Here is a 16,629-nt window from a genome sequence, read left to right on the forward strand (position 1 = left end):
AGCAATGATGAATGGCTACCATGTTATTTCCAAGTTAAAATATTCAGCGGTTCCTTGTGGCTTTTAGGGTAACGCAGAATCCATGACACATCATTTTCCAGCCCTCACCAACCTTCTAATTTTTAATCGCAAACCCTTGGCTGGAGCCAGACTGAAATATGTGTGATTCCCCAAAGGCGTCATGCTGTTTTATAACTGCAGGGCTTCTCGAAAGCTGCTCCTTCCTCTTGTATGCAGTTCTTGCTAATTCCTAATCTCTTCTTCAAACATGAGGGGATCTACTCTCCAGGACCCCATTCTGATTTAAGTGACTTTCACATGTGTTCCTGTGACTCGCCTACAGGCTCGCCCCTGTTCACACCTCTCACACCACCTGCTTGCAATTTCTTGGACTTTTCTGGCTCTTCCTTCTCAATTTCTGTCCCTGGTCCTCCTTCTCTGCAGGGGGTACGCGGGGTTGGGGTGTGGACCTTCCTCTTTCCTCCCTCCATACAAGCTTCACAGGGAAACATCTTCTCTCCCAGGATTTCAAGCTTGGCCTGTGTGCTTGTGACTGCCCTGTCCAGGTCTCCATCCTGGCTTCTCTTCTGACCTCCAGACCCATCATTCCAGTGCCCAGGGACATTCTTGCTTAGATGTACAAAGCGAAACCATCACTTTTCCCCACTCCCAAACCAGCTCCTCTCCACTGTCCAGTTTCCCATAGGGCGCTGCTATCTACCCCTGCCCCAGCCCAGCCTGAATGCTCAGAATCTCCTCAAAAGTTTCTCTGTCCTTCCTCACCCTTCCTGCTCCCAGCCAGCTTTTGATTTATTAACCACAACCTTCAGCTTCTCATTCGAATCTCTTTTGTACCACGGCTTGCTTCACCCTCATTTCTCCTCTGTTGGATAACTGCGCTCACATCCTGTCTGTTCTCTCTACAGTGCATATTATATCCCTCAAGCCACCCTTTATCCTGCAGTCAGAGCCATCACTCGGAGCCAATGCCCTGCTTGAAATTCTTCAATGATTCTCCCAAACCTTCGCTTCCTTTTTTTCTTTTTTCTTTTTCTTTCTTTCTTTTTTTTATACCAGGGATTGAATTCAGGGGGACTCAACCATTGAACTACATCCTAAGCCCTATTTTGTATTTTATTTAGAGACAGGGTCTTCCTGAGTTGCTTAGGGCCTCACTTAGTTGCTGAGGCTGGCTTTGAACTTGCAATCCTCCTGCCTCAGCCTCCCAGAAAACCTTCATTTAAGTCCACACACCATCCTTCATTATCTGGCCCACTGCTGATCAACCCAGCCTTGTCTTTCAAGGCTCCTCCTCTTGGAACCATTCGTTGGGTGAATGAGCCATGTGATCTGCTCCAAGTCGCTGCTTTCCTGCTCTCCCTGGAGAGCTCCGCCTCACACTTCCCCGCCTCTCATTCCTTCCTGCCCTTTTAGACTGAGCTCAGGTATTAATGATCTCCTTGGAGAAGTGTCCCTAACCGTCATCTCCCAAGGTCTGTTAGTAAGTGCTAGAGAAATGATCATGTTGTTGTTCATCGTTTGTTTATCTGTCTGCCTCCTCTGCTAGGCAGCGAGGTCCTCTGGGACAGGGAACAAACGGTATTTATCTTTTCATGGTTAGAAAAAGATAACCAGCTCTCAGCACAAGGACCAACATATAGTAGGTGGTCAACAGATGTTTGGTGAAAACTCAATAGTGGTATAATTTTTATGAAATTGCTGTGTCTCACCCTGATAAGGCTGATTTTTTTTTCAATTTTGATTATTGGTGCATTATAATTATATATGATGGTAGAATTTGTTGTTGCATAGCCATACATATAACGCCATATAACAACATAATTTGGCCGACATCATTCCCCAGTATTTCCCCTTTTCCTCCCTCCTCCCTCTCCTTGGTCCCTTTCCTCTACTGATGGCCCTTCTATTTTCATGAGATCCTCTCCCACATTTCTTTTCCTTTTTCCTCTCTAGCTTCCACATGAGAGAAAACATACAACTCTTGACATTCTGAGTTGGCTTACTTCCCTTAACAATGTTGTCGAGTTCCATCCATTTTCTCAAATGACATAATTTCATTCTTCTTTATGGCTGAATAAAACTCCATTATATAGGTATACCACATTTTCTTTATCCATTCATCCATTGATGGACACTAGCTGGTTCCACAGTTTGGCTACTGTGAACCGTGATGCTATGTACATAGGTGTGCAGGTATCACTATAGTGTGCTGATTTTAATTTTTTAGGTTAAATACTGAGGAGTGGTCCAACAAGGCTGAATTTCAACCACAGTAGGTGCTAGAAGACCCAAGGACATCATCATCGTCAACTTTCTTGACCTTCAACCATCACCGTCCCAGAGACAGGGGAGAAAACCTTCTCCCCTGCCATCCAGATCCCGTGTCCCCCTGCAAGGAGAAGATACTCCCTATCCCCCAAATTTCCACATATATTCCTGAAACTCCAAATTATTCCCACCCTGACTTCTCCCTTGGACACCAGAGTCACAGACTTAACTCCCCAGTTCCTCTTGGATGCCTAATAGCATGTCCAACTTAATAAAACCGCCTAAAAATTCTCAAGTTCTTTTGTCCCTCAAGCCTGCTTTTCCTGCCATCTTCATCTCTAAAGCTGATGGGGCCTCCCAACCAGCTGCACAGTTTCCAAAACCTTTAAAGTCACCTTTGCTCCTTTCCTCACAGTCCCTACTGAGTCACTGGCACATCCTGTTGGCTCCACAGCTGAAGTTTATGCAAAGTCCTACCATGTCTCACCCCCATCACCATGGCTACCACTCCAGCCAAGCCTCTACCTCTCTCAGGCTGATGACCATAATTCTCCTCGCCTCCACTCAGGTCACTCTTCACGCAGAAGCCCATGTCAACCTGCTCAGACTTCCCTGCGGGACTCTCCAACCATCTCTCGCTTTATTGAAACTAGAATCTCAGGTCCTTTGGTGGATTCCGAGACCCTGGGGAGTCTGCTCCCTGCTACTTCTCCCAGCTACTCCGTGGCCTCCTTCCTTCCTCTCCTCGCTCTGCCCCAGGCACAATGGCTTCCTTGCTGCTCCTGAAACATGCGGCATCTTTTACTTGTTGGCCCTCTGCCTGGGTCCCTCTTTCCCCCAGATATCCACGTATTTCATTTCCTCGCAACACTTAGAGCTCTGCTCAAATGCTACCTTAACAAAGAGGTCCTCGCTAATCCCACTCTTAAAAATCCTCCCACCCATCACTTTACACCCCGTTGCCCTTCTGGTCTTCTTTATGTTATATATTACACTCACCATCTCCTTGCTTATTTATGTACTGCATATCCTGCGCCCCACCAACCACCACCTTCCCAGGGTGCAGGTGACTCTGTGTCGCCACCCCCCCCATCCCCCTGCACTGCCCACAAGCACCTGGCAGGCAACTTGGTTCCTGGCCACTTACCATTCGGGAGCTGTAGACAGGTGACTTGATGGGTGTGGCCACAGGGCAGTTGATTCGCTTCTCCTTCTGGCGTCGGTTGCAGAACCAGACCCTCACCACCTCCTTCTCCATGGACAGCTGCTCTGCAATCATGGAGATCTCTTCTGAACTGGGTTTAGGGTTCTACAGGGATGAAGGGACAGAATGTGATCAGCAGAAGGGAACAGAATCAAGAATCAGGGATGAGGGATAGATGTTCCAAAGAAGCAGGATTGAACAATATATGGGTCAGAAGCTTTAGAGTCAGTTCTAGGATGGGATCCTCTTAATCACTACATACTGTGTGTCTTTGGAAAACTTTATTACCCTACCTGAGCTTCAGTCTTATCTATGAAATAAGAACAATAATGCCCATCATGGAGGGTTATGGTGAGGATTAAACGAGAAAATGTGTATAAATTGCCAAGCAAAGAACTGACAGAGTAGAGGCTCCATAACAGCAGGTATCGGCTCTCGCTCCTTCCCTCGGGAGCAGCTCTGAGGACAGAGGTCCAGTGTGAGCTACGTGGGGTGGGGAGCAGAATCCCCAGAACCCATGCTTTCTCAGAACCTGATATCCTTCCTCTTGTCATCTCTTACAAGGAGAGGAGGAAGCTAAAACTCGTGCCCTTGTCACATCTTCAGGGTAGCTGTGCAAGAATATGAGGTCATCATGCTCGTTCAGGCCCCGCCACCCAGGTCTGTTTTTATGTTTTGGTGCTGGGAATTGAACCCAGATCCAGAGGCAGTCAACCACTGAACCACATTCCCAGCCCTATATATATTTTATTTAGAGACAGGGTCTTGCTAAGTTGTTTAGGGCCTCATTAAGTTGCTGAGACTGGCTTTGAACTTGTAATCCTCCTGTCTCAGCCTCCCAAGCAGCAGGGATTACAGGCTTGTGCCATCAACCCAGCTCCAGTCTGTGGTTGAGCCCCTCTCTCCACACTTCTGCAACCACCCCATACTGTCCTGTTCTGAGAAGGGAATGCCAGCTTTGGGAATCCTGCCAGCAGGATGCAGCCATCAAGTCCCTGAGCCAAATGCACTGGGGGATCTGCTAGCGGGGTGGCAATCTCAGGCTCAGGCCTATAAGGTTGGGTGAGAGCCTGGGCCTCAGAGGTGGGTGGTACCAAGCATGGCTCTGGAGGCTGGAATCTGAGAGATCCTGGCTGGAAGCTCTTGGGCTTCTGTTCCCTGGCTCCCGGTGGGGTCCATAGCTTCCACATGCTTTTGTCACAAAAGTTCATAAACACATATAATATGATAACAAGTGCACAATATGGTCACAAGCACTTAAATGTGCACAGGAAAAGTGAATAGAAGAACATGTATTCAGATAGCACTGGAGGGTACATTTTTTTCTATTTCTTTCCCTGTATTTTCCAAATTGTTTAGGATGAAACTTTATTATCTTTCTAATTTGAAAAATGCAAAATTTATCTTTAAAAAGATGGAGTTTATATAGGACACCCTGATTTTTTACCTTTACCCTGATTGGACACAATCTCCTGGGACTCTATATTCCTCCTAGTGAGAGGGACAACGGATTCCAAATAAATGTCAGAACACAAAGGTTCAGTGGTGGGGAGATGTTTCTGGAACCCTAGGTGAAGGGCAGCCTTCCACTCAAATCCCAGGGCACTTGGAGACAGAAGGTGATGTGACAGGTGTGCTGGGAAAGAGCTGGTGCCCAGGGCCCAGCCTCCCAGCCCTGTGGTGCCTCCTCGTCCACCTGAGTGGCCAGCCCACCCACTCTCACGGAGGGGGCTGCTCACATCTTGAAATCTCTTCTCCAGAGTCAGGCGGATGTTGGTCTCGATGCTGGTCCGTTTCTTCCTCTTCCTGCCAAACACTTCGCTGAGGGTGGGGTAGGAGTTAGGTGTGCTCACCGAGGGGTCTGATGGAGAGGACTCTGAGGGAGGCACAGGAGCAAAAGAAGCTCAGAGAAGGGGATGCACAGGGGGTCAGGCCCTGCCACGGTGGACTCGAGGTCCAACAGCCCTTCCCAGTGGGTTCTGCAGTAGCTCTTTCAGAACGGGCCCCCTCCCGCAACAGGGGACCCAGAACGGACCAAGATCCTGCTTCTTCTCGTTGCTCTGGGCAAAGGTCCTCCTGCCTCTCACCACAGTCTCCAGTGTTTGCGGTCATGGTTCAGGGAAGTCCGGACATGAGCGGCATGTGTGGGTGTGAGTGGGCACGGGCAGAGATCCAAGTAACATTGGCGACTTTGTTTCTTAGAGATATGTCTGGATGTGAACACCAAGTAAAATGGCATTCTGAGCCAAAGACACTGGTACTTGGTGGCAGAATGTTTGTATTGAAGCCATTTGTTGGTCAGCAAGAGTGCTGAAGCTAAGGCTGTAACTGGACAGGAGGGTTATGCCTTAGGAAGGACTGAAGCATCAGTCGGGGTCACTCTGAGATGATCCACAGGCCCTTTCTCAAAGATTCTAGGGCCCTCTAGTCATTTCTTTTCTTCTTCTCTCTCTTCTCTCTCCTCTCTCTCTCTCTCTCTCATTTATTTATTCATTTAGGTACTGGGGCTTGAACTCGGGTTCACTCTACCACTGAGCTATATCCCCACCCCTTTTTATTTTGAGCCAGGGTCTTGCTAAGTTTAGGCTGGCCTTGAACTTATGATCCTCCTGCTTCAGCCTCCCAATTAGCTGGGATTACAGGTGTGTGACCCTACACCCAGCACCTCTGATCATTTCTTCTACTTCAGTGCTTCAGTAGAAGTTGTCTCAGAGCTGGCCTGATGGGGGAGGACTTCCTTGCTCCCTCCCAAGCTTCTGCATAGAGGGACTTCAATGAGGGTCACATACCCACTCTGGCTGTCCACCCTTCCCTGCCTGCCCTCTTCACCTAGACCAGGGGTTCTCAAATAGGGGCCACTGCACCACCACTCCCCAGGGGACACTTGGCAGTGCTGGAGACATTTTGAGGTGTCTCAATCCAGGGCAGGTGGCTGTTAACTATTCTGCAGTGTATAGGCCAGTCCCCACAACAAAGAATTGTCTGGCCACAAATGTCTATATTGCTGGATTGAGAAACCCTGTCCTATGCTCACCCTGACACCAAACTCTTCTGGCATTGTCCCAAACACCTGGCCCCTTGGCTTACATCCTTGACCTCTCAGAAAGACTGATCCTCACGGATCCTCCTGCATACTTGGCCAGTCTAGATGGAAATTGCTGCCTGTCCCTTAAAACCTACTCCAGAAGTGTCTAAGGAAGACCTTGTGCTGTGCTGTGGTCTCCCCATCCCAGTGAGTCCCTTGAAGCCCGACTGTCCTATCTCTCTAGACCTACTCTAGAGAGCAATCTGGGTAAGTGTATCTGCCCTGCAGACCCAGATTTACCTCCAGGGAACTGTCCTAAGGTCTAAGCTGGGTGGCTCTGGGATAGGAAGTGGAATGACCTGGGAGCACATCTTCATGGCTACAGACCTAAAGTCATGTCCCACAAAGGGCTTTCTCAGTAATAAAGCTGATCCTGTCATCTCTACTTGCCTGTCTCCTGTGTCTTATTTCTCAATTCATTCTAGAATCAGGAGGAGGAGAAAGGGGTGCTATTTCTGCAATCTCTAAAGCCCCGCACATACACACATCACTGGAATGATTCCTAAGGCCCCGTCTAGGTCCCCCTCCACGTCCCCTCTTCCAGACCTACCCGCATCATTCAGCCACTTCTCTAGTAGCGGCTTGAGCTTGCACATGTTCTTGAAGCTCAGGTTGAGGGCCTCGAACCGTGAGATGGTGGTCTGGCTGAAGTCGTTGCCATACAGCTTTCCCATCGCCAAGCCTACATCGCCCTGCACAGGGGACCGAGAAGGAGGGGTGTGATGGACAGGCTCCTGTTGCCTGTATCCCCACCACACTGGCCCCATCACACATCCAGCAACACCATAAGTACCCACCCATGACTTCAGCTCCTTTCTAAATCTTTTCCCACTGCCTGGTAGAGGAACATATGTCCTTAGACTCGGAATAGACTGTGTCCTTTCCGGGCCTTCCTTCCTCTCCTCCCCCACCAACAATGTCCTCAGTTGCCCCACTACTGATAACTGTGCTCTCTTCTCGGGGAACTCAGGGTCATGAAGGGCTTGTTCCAAACACATGGAGCCTCAGGTGGCTCTTGAATCCTGCACTTGGGAAACCCCATTCCCCCTCTCTCAACTTCACTCTTTCCATCTCCTGCCCCCAAATCAAACCTGTGTGAAGCCCAGCTTAATGCGCCTCTGCTTGAAGGTCTTGGCAAACTTTTCCAGCTCCTCGAGGTCACTAGGCTCATCGGCCCCTCCAGAGTTGGGTAGATGCTTAGGCACTGGGAGATGCTGTGATGCTTCCAGATGGGGTTCTAAAGAGGATCCTGGCAGCCCAGGGCGCCCAACTGCCTGGTAGGGGAACATATACCAAGCAGGTCCACAAAGATTCAACAGGCTGAAGAACATTCTCTGTGGAGTTTGCTACTTACAGGTCCCATTAGAGGATGGCTTGGATACATTTTGTCCTGTATTAGTAATGGTGTGGAAGCGGAACATGGAGTTTCTATAATGATATATCAAATAACTGGGCTACCTGGGGCAGAAACCACAGGAGTTCAGGATAGGGAGGTGGCTTTCTGGGTTTTGGTCCATGACTCACTGTTTGAGCAGTTATTTCCTCCTTTCAGTTTTCCACCATCAAAGGAGCTTGCAAGGTTGTTTACAGAGATTCCAAAAACAAATCTCAGAATGGGACAAGAAAAAAGGTGTTTACCTTGTCTGTGTTTTTCCATAAGCAAGGTAACTTGAGGTGTCCAACAGGCACCAACTGAAGATAACAGAGGATATCGGGAACTCATGGCTTTAACAGAACTTCCACATGGTCTCGAACTCCATGAGCACTACTTTACTTTCTACACCACCATTTTCTCTTGCAAGAGTGTTTTGATTTTAATCAAAGCTATATTTATCAGTACAATCTAAATGTGCTTTGATCTCATTTGTGGTTGTCAGGAAATACTTTTTTAAAATATTTTTTTTTAGTTGCAGACGGACACAATACCTCTATTTTTATGCTGTGCTGAGGATTGAACCCTGTGCCTCACACATGCTAGGCAAGCAATCTACCACTGAGCCACAACCCCAGCCCCCAGGAAATACTTTCTTTAGTCTGTTTTTGGAGGGAAATGTACTCTTAAATCTGCCTGTTCGAGGGTCAGAAATCCAATCTTGAAACAAGTCTGATTCCACAAAGATGGAGTGCAATCCACATCTAGGGGGCCAGGCACTGTGTCAGCTCAGAGGCTACTGCCCATGTGGACAACTCGGGCTAGATCCACTTTCTCTCTGCTTCCCGGTATTCTCTTTTCCAAAACTGAGCTAACTCCTCTCTCCCAAAGATATTCAGGGTTACCAGTCAGGTGGGCATCCTTATGGTGAAGAGGAGAAAAGAACCAGAGGCAAGTTAAGGACTCTTTTCCCCAAGAAAAGTCTTTTAAACAGAATGGATTGAAAACCATCATGGAGTGGTCCCTGTTTTGCAGGGAGAGGATGGGCAGGGAGGTGGCATACACTGGACCTTCAAGGCAAAGTCTCAGTCTTCTTTGAAACTTTCTTTTCATTATTTGTTCTTTCATTTGACAAACACTTATTGAGTTCTCTGCTAGACCATTTTCCTCCCCCATCCCCTTCACATCACATCAGTTACCAAGCTGGTCAGTGAATGCCTGTAATCCCAGCAGCTCAGGAGGCTGAGGCAGGAGGATCACAAGTTGAAAGCTAGTCTTAGTAACTTAGTGAGGCCTAAGCAACTCAGTGAGAGCCTGTCTTTAAATAAAATACAAAAAAGAGCTGGGGATGTTGCTCAGTGGTTAAGTGCCCCTGGGTTTAACCTCCGGTACAACAATTTTAAAAATTAGTTATCAAATAGCATAGCTTCAACTTCTCAAACATCTTCTTACCCATTCCTTCTCTCTATTCTTATTACCATAACTCTAAGATAATCCCTTATTACCCTCCAGAACAATCTTCTTCTTTTTTTTTTTTTTTTTGAGATTAGGTCTTACTATGTTGCCCAGGCTGTCTTTGAACTTCTGGGTTCAAGTGAACCTCTTGCCCCAGTAAAATCCCAAGTAGCCCTGGGACTACAGGTGCACCATCCCACACCAACTACCATGATCTCAATATATTATCTTCTAAATGGTTTCTCTGCAACCAGTTTATTCATGATCAAATGTTAGAAGATGAGAGAATTTATCTTGAATTCTCACTAGGGCCTCTTCCAGATCCAAGTCTATGACCATGAGACTCTGGAAGCAGCCAGGAGGAGGTAAGGTGTAGTTCACCATTCTGGTGTCACCATTTCTTTTAACCACTAGGTGGCGTCTCCTGCTTCCACTCCTCCACTAGCCCTTGGCAAATCTAGGGCCCTTAAGAAGCCATGGGGATCTTAGCACAGAGAAAGGACACTGTAGGTGTCTGCGGTCACTTCCAACCATCCCATCCATCTGTAGAGAGACAAGTCCTGCCACTTCATAGGAGCGCCCAGATGAGGGAGTAGATAGAGCCACTGCTGCTGTTGCCAAGCCACACACCTGGCACGAAGCTGCAGCTAGCCAGATAAAGAGGTATCTTTTTTTCCCTAAGTGGCAAACAGGCACTGTGTGGAACAATGGTAGCTCTGCAAATGGCCTCTCTCCTAAACCCAGACATGAGCCCACCGCAGGACATAGTCTGGAACAGTGGGCCTGAGGTGAGAGACACGGGCTTTGTAGTCCAGGACATCAAGCCTACAGTACTCAACTCTACTTCTTGGGGCTTGAGAGCACCCAGGGAGACATGGTGGTCACCTTGCCATACCTGGGGAGCTAGATGACTCCTGGTCTTCAGAGGAGAGCTGCTAGGGCCTGCAACACGCAGCAGGTTAGAGTGGGAGTTGGAACCCTTGGGTTCTCATTCTAGCCTCACTATAGTGACCATGAGAAAACCGTCTCCCCTAACTGCACCTTGGATTTCTCTATGCTGCAGTGCCTGGCTGGTTCCTTTTCCCAGAGGAGTAAGTACCCTAGTAAAGGGATAGGGAAACCCCAATGAGCTGAACTCTGCCTAGAGCTAAGACATTCCGAGAGGAAACAGGAGGAATGTGGTGTTTACCTGGGATGCAAGGCCAGGCCCCGTCTGTGGGAGGATGAGGCTGTTCTGTTGTGGAAAGGGGAGAAGATTTGGCTGCAGACCTGAGTAAAAGGGGGACAGACAAAGGAAGAAACAATAAATACCAGGCCCTCTGAAGGACACGCTCAACCCTGGAGCCAAGGAATACTGTCCCCTCACCTGCTACTGATCAACTCTGGACCCTCCTCAAGCCCTGTGGAGAGGCCCCCATAGGCACTGCCAGGTATTGCCACATACAGGCGGAGGCAAACCAGACACAGGGATAAACAGAGATGTAAACAGCAGTCCCCAAACCAGTCCTTCCGCTTGTCTGCCTGCCTGGAGAGGCACAAAGGCTAAGGAGGGTCAAGCCAATCTAGGCTGGGATCTGACTAGCAGGGCTGAGGAACCCGGAGGGCAGGGTGCAGGGCTATGGCTGAGAATCTCAGCAGGAGATGAGAATTTCAGTTTTTCCTGCGGGGAAGTAACTGGGATTGCTACAAAAGGCCATGCTGAATCTGCAGGAATGTCAGACCAAGAAGATGGCGCCATGCAGCTCTGAAGGGCAGTGGGCCATTGGTCAGAGTCTTCTGGCCAACCAGGACACTGTTTAGTTGGGAGGAAGGGCAGAAAGAGGGGAAGGACACTCCCTTGGGTGGTAAGGTAACACCTGCGGCACTGCCTGGGGACCTCTTTCTCCTTCTTTCTCCATGTCCATAAAGGCTCTGCCTGTCGGTGGCCATGATAGGTGACCCCCAACCTCCAGAAACCTGCAACTGGAATTCCAAACTCTCACAGCAGGGGTGGGACTATCAAACTGGCAAAGCAGACAATGGGGTGGGCAGGTCACCCCAATCACCCCAAAGAAGCACCCTGGGGTGTCTGTTGTCCCTAGGCTGTTTGGGGTCATTGATGTTCTGCATCTGCTGATGTTGACCTTTATGCTCTTCAGTCATGAAAAGTCAGGGGATAATTGTTCCTTATTAAAATAAATAGGCTGGGCTGAGGTTACGGCTCAGTGGTAGAGCGCTTGCCTAGCACATGTGAGGCACTGGGTCCAATCTTCAGCCCCACATAAAAATAAATAAAGCTATCTATCTATACCTCATAAATAAATAAATAGGCAATAAAGCTCTTATTAGGAACCCTGAGACTTAGTACCAATAGCAACTCTAACTTGATATTGCACTGTGAAATGTACAAAGTCTTCTCACCTGCATTATTTCAAGTAATTCTCAATAACCTTGGGAAGTAGTGTTTTAGTATTCGTTCTTTTTTAGGGAGAAAGAAATAGAAGTTTAGATACGTTAGGTGAATTTCCCCAAGGATACACAGATAGTGAGTGATTTTTTTTTTTAAGTAATGAGCTATTCTGACTCAAAATTTTAAATTTCCCCCCTCTTCTTGCATCATATACAAAACTCACTGGTTATGTGTCTGGGACATTTTCATGTCACTCTCTTGTCTTCCGCAAACATTGAATTATGTTATCTTCCTATTCCTATGATGTGTACTGTTTAGCTGAAATAAACACTTGAAGGTTCAAATATGTAAATGTTCATCCTAATGATATTCCAAGATGCCTTAAACACTAAGTATAGGGACTACAATCTGGGCAGGTGCTAATGATGGAAGGCAGATTTGCATTTTGTTTGGAGTCTGGAATTTCAAATCCTCTACTTGGGTTTTGTAAAACTGGCAAAAATTTATACTTTATCCACCATTTTCAGCCCTAGTTGGTGGAGATGGGAGTGGGAGAAGCAGTGTAGTGTGATGGCCAAGAGCAAAGATCTCGGACTGCTCTGGAACTTCCCAGTAGGTCATCAGAGGCATAATGCAACTGCCTACCCTACAAGGTTATTCTAAGGAATAAGTCAGGAACATCACTTAGCAGAACCCCTAGCACATTGTGCTCAAGAAATGTTAGTTATCATGATTAAGAGCATAGTTTGTTTGCTCTTGGCCAGAGAGAAGCTCCCTGGGAGTGACATATCTGCAAAAGACAACCTGAAAAGCCTTCTACAGCCTGTGGGAGGCACTGCTGCTCCATCCAAATAAAATCCCAGCCAGGCTTCAGGAGGTCAAAGTCTGCATTAGTCTGGCAAGACTGCCCAGGAATCAGGATGCATCTGCATACGGCACTTCCCAGGTGGCTCCTCCTTCCCTGTACCCCTGCCCACCCACCACTCCTGCGCTTTCAGTCTCAACTCTCCATGAAACTGAGATGGTGGGCCAGTCCTGGCAAGAGGCTGGGCAGGGGCAGTAAGGAAGGCACTAAACCTGCAGAGGCACTGCCAGGAGCCTATCCTCAAGCCTGACAAACTGATCTGAACACTAGAGTGGTAAGCAGTTCCCTGTGTCCAGGACCCAGCAGGCAGCAGTAGTACCCGACCGGACTCGGGCTCTGCGGAACTCCCAGGTTCTCACCTTGCTGCCCAGGCTGGGTCTGAGAAAGCAGGAACTGAGAAACAGACTGCAAGTGGCCGGGGACCAGCACGAGCTGCTGGAGCGGATGGAGAGAAGCCATGTCCTGCAGGAGGGAAGAGGCACAAACAGAGCAGAATTTACAAGCCTGGGGACCCTAGCTCCCTCAGCCTGCGGCCCACCCAGGCCCTCCGTGTTCAGAGTTGAAGTTTGCAGGCAGTGACCTTGTCTCATGCTACCATGTGTCCCCGGCACATGGCACACAGTAGCTACTCCGCTGATGCAGCAGGTGCTGTTACACTTCCCTGCTCAGCCCCGCAGTCCTCGCAATGCACTTAATTCTGGCCTCATGATTTAATTTGTCTGTGTGTCAACTGTGTCTCACAACTGTAAATGCCCCAAGGGCCAACACTGGGTATTGCCCATGTCTGAAAGATTTATCCTAGAAATGGCATGCAGTCCCAAGTGTCTTTTGTTTATTTTTTAACCACACGTCACTTGATTATGCCCAAAGCCATGCTTTAGCCATTTCCACATCTGAGTCTTTCTAGACATTATTGAGGAGGGAGTTGGGAGATGGGGCAAGCTATGGAGTTCTTAATAAAACCAATTTGGTTCAACAGAAAGTCCATTTACCCTGGATTTCTCTCACCAGCTCAGGCAGAAATAGCAATCCCAACCTTTGGGGAATCTGGGAGTCTTCTGTGACCCAGACTCCAGGGCTCGGTACCCCTACAGGGTTGAGCTTAAGTCTGTGTGGAGAGATTTGGTAACCCTTGCTGAAGGAAGGGGTGAAGAAATGCCGCAATTTCTGGGACAAGGGTGGCTCTTTCTTCCCCAGGTGACCCAAACTGAGAAAAGAGCTGGCCCCAGGAACACCAGCTAAGACCTGTACTGTTACTGTCTTAGTACGCCTCTCTTCCGGCACCAGCACTCCATCCTAGTTTGGTTTTGACATATAACCTTTCTGTCCACTAGGGACAGGAAACTTCTGTGGCTGTATCTGTCACCACAGACTGCCCTGAGGCACCAGTAGCATAGCTGTTAAGTCCTTCATGTTGGCAAGACTGGGTCCTTTTGTCCCACGGAGGTAGAGACCTGCCTCTCCACATTCTTAGCTAGGATTTACCTTTCATGGACTATTTGGGGGTGCCCTTCCCCTTTCTCCAGGCTTCCTAGATTTCCTCCCATTGCCTACAGGGGATTCTTCAGACCCAAATAGATTCACAAAGTGCCCAGTGTAGAAGTCTAGATTTTGTAGAGGGATTGGATTAAACTCACTGGCCCACTGAAAAAAATCAGGATTCCCTGGCATGGGTTGATACTCACCCCAGACATTTGGTTCCCAGACATCATGGCAGGTCCTTGGCTCAGGTGGCATGGCCGGTGGGAGAGGGTCTGCTGCAGGGAGTCACTGAGGTCCTCCGTTTTAATCTGCAAGCAGAGGTGGAAGGAGTGTCAGCTCTGGGTCTCTACAGGTGGGCAGAAATGGAAATGTGGAGAAGACAAAGCTAGGAGAGGAGGGACAACCTGGAGAGGAAAAACACTTGCCCATATCCACTAGCTCAGCCCCTGCCAGTGGATGCCCTTGGGCAGGGCAGCTGGTCAGGGACATGTGTGTAGCCACTGGACTCTGGCGCACTGCTCTGCAAGACAGGGAGCCTGCTTAGGCTGGCGGTGCCCCAACGCTGTGCTGAGGGTGATTAATGCTCTTCCCCATTCAAATGAGAAAAATCAGGATGTTGTAGTGACTTCAAAATAAAGCTCAATGGATGAAATTCTGGTAACTTCTGAGATGGGATTTTTTTCCTTAGCGGAGAAGCTATTAAGATTTTTTTAATGAAATGATGGTAATCCTGAATGATATTTTTAAAAATTCTCCACTCCAAAGAATAAAGCATTGGCCCGGCACAGTGGTGCATGCCTGTAATCCCAGGGACTCAGAAGGCTGAGGCAGGAGGATCACAAATTTGACACTAGCCTGGGAAATTTAGAAAGATTCTTTCTCAAAATGAAAAGGGATGGAAGTGTAAATCAGAACCTCAGAAGAACATACACACAAATGGTGAAGAAATGGCAACCGTTTTTTATTTCCCCAAGTCTTTTTTATTTTCCTGTGGAAGCCTATCCATGAATACCTACTCTGGAAACTACTGATCTGGAGAACATGGCTTCCCTTGATCTCTTCTTCTCCTCTCTCTGTGCTAAGTTGCCTCTGTAGGGGTCCTCTTGGCCTGTGTGGCTCTGGGGACAATTTGCTTGCCTCCCTACAGGTGGGGACATGTCTTCTTCACAGCCACTGCTGCAATTGCAGCCTTCAGGGCCTGTGGTGCTTTCCAGCTCTCTCCAGGCTCCACCACCCTTCAGTGACACACCAACCACCCACCTGTGGGCTTCCCAGGTGTCCTGGGGCAGGGCAGGAGGTGATCCACCCCAGGAAAACTACTCTCTTATAGCCTTTCAGGAAGTCCACTGGGAGGGGAGCCAAGTGACTTTGAATTCATATAATATGGCAAAAAGCACAGGATCTAGACCACACCTTATAAAAGACATTGACAAGACCCTTTGAATAGGACAGCTGGTTGTCCCCTACCCAGATGGAAATGGCCATAGAGATTATGACAGAAACCACTTTCTTGATCTACAGTGGGAATATCACTGGCATCCGCATCTCTCCTGTTGGAATTATTTTAACCCAAGTAAAAAGTTGAGACTAACAGCTGTATTTGTGCTTCATCCCCATAGAGAATGACACTTTGGAACACTTCAGTAGGACAGTTAGAAAAGTTCTCCCGAGTGACATTGGAGACCAAGGGCAGAATTAATATCAATTAATTCTGATTAAGGAATGTTAATTGAATAAAAGACAAAAATCCACCTCTGCAGAGACTCCAATAAGATAAGGCGAGGAAGACACTGGACAGGGAGCGAGGTTGTCCCCGTTTCCAAGCCTGACTCCGACTCTAATTTACGGAATCTTGAGCAATCACTCTGCCTTTATGGGACTCAGTTTCCCCATCAGTTTTGCAAAGACTACATGGTTTCTCTGCCTTTCTCCCCGTGCATTTGGCAGCGTGGCTAGTCCAGGTTCCTGCAGTGTTCTCGGGTGAAGCAGATCCAAGAGGACACTGAAAATCCCTGGAAAATGGTAAGAAGCTGACTCTCACAGGCACAGTCTTTATTTTTTGAGACCATCCTGGAACCTGGGAAACAAAGAGGAGAAAGCGAGATGGACAGTCGCACTATGAGGACAGAAAGTAACTTTCTGAAATCTCAAAAGTTTTGGTATGTGAGTGGTCTCCAGTGAGCCCCCCTTCGCCCCACCCCCACGCCCCTTGAGCTCTGCATATCACTCACTCTAGGCACCTTTAAGAAGTGCTAGTGCCAGAGTTCTGCACCCAGAAATTAGAGTTTCCACATCCTAGGTTCCTGGAAACACTTGTAAGCAGGTTTTTTAAAACTAGAAATAGATGATAAACTACTTATCTCAAAACAACCACCACAAGAGCTTTAAGGTTTGCTCTGAGAAAAGAAAAGGCTTGACCTCCAGCTCCCATCCCTGCTCTGTCCCTCTCTCACACCAGGGCATCTCTACCCCCGAGGTGGGGGGGGGG

At 48.2% G+C, this 16,629-nt stretch overlaps 1 protein-coding gene across 3 annotated transcripts in view; it reads right to left on the reverse strand.

Moving 5' to 3' along the window:
• The window catches only part of Pou2f3 (POU class 2 homeobox 3), an 80,195-nt gene that overhangs the window by 5,984 nt on the left and 57,582 nt on the right, over nt 1-16,629 (reverse strand). For all 3 annotated transcript variants that reach the window (XM_048795644.1, XM_048795645.1, XM_048795646.1), the window contains 7 exons: nt 14,345-14,449; nt 13,019-13,121; nt 10,595-10,674; nt 7,670-7,852; nt 7,129-7,270; nt 5,233-5,369; nt 3,437-3,598 (listed from right to left, as the gene is read on the reverse strand). In XM_048795644.1, the coding sequence (XP_048651601.1) occupies nt 3,437-3,598; nt 5,233-5,369; nt 7,129-7,270; nt 7,670-7,852; nt 10,595-10,674; nt 13,019-13,121; nt 14,345-14,449 (912 nt within the window). The remainder of the gene's footprint in view (nt 1-3,436; nt 3,599-5,232; nt 5,370-7,128; nt 7,271-7,669; nt 7,853-10,594; nt 10,675-13,018; nt 13,122-14,344; nt 14,450-16,629) is intronic.

Source organism: Marmota marmota, unplaced genomic scaffold (genome assembly GCF_001458135.2).
Source record: "Marmota marmota marmota unplaced genomic scaffold, marMar, whole genome shotgun sequence".
Taxonomy (NCBI): domain Eukaryota; kingdom Metazoa; phylum Chordata; class Mammalia; order Rodentia; family Sciuridae; genus Marmota; species Marmota marmota.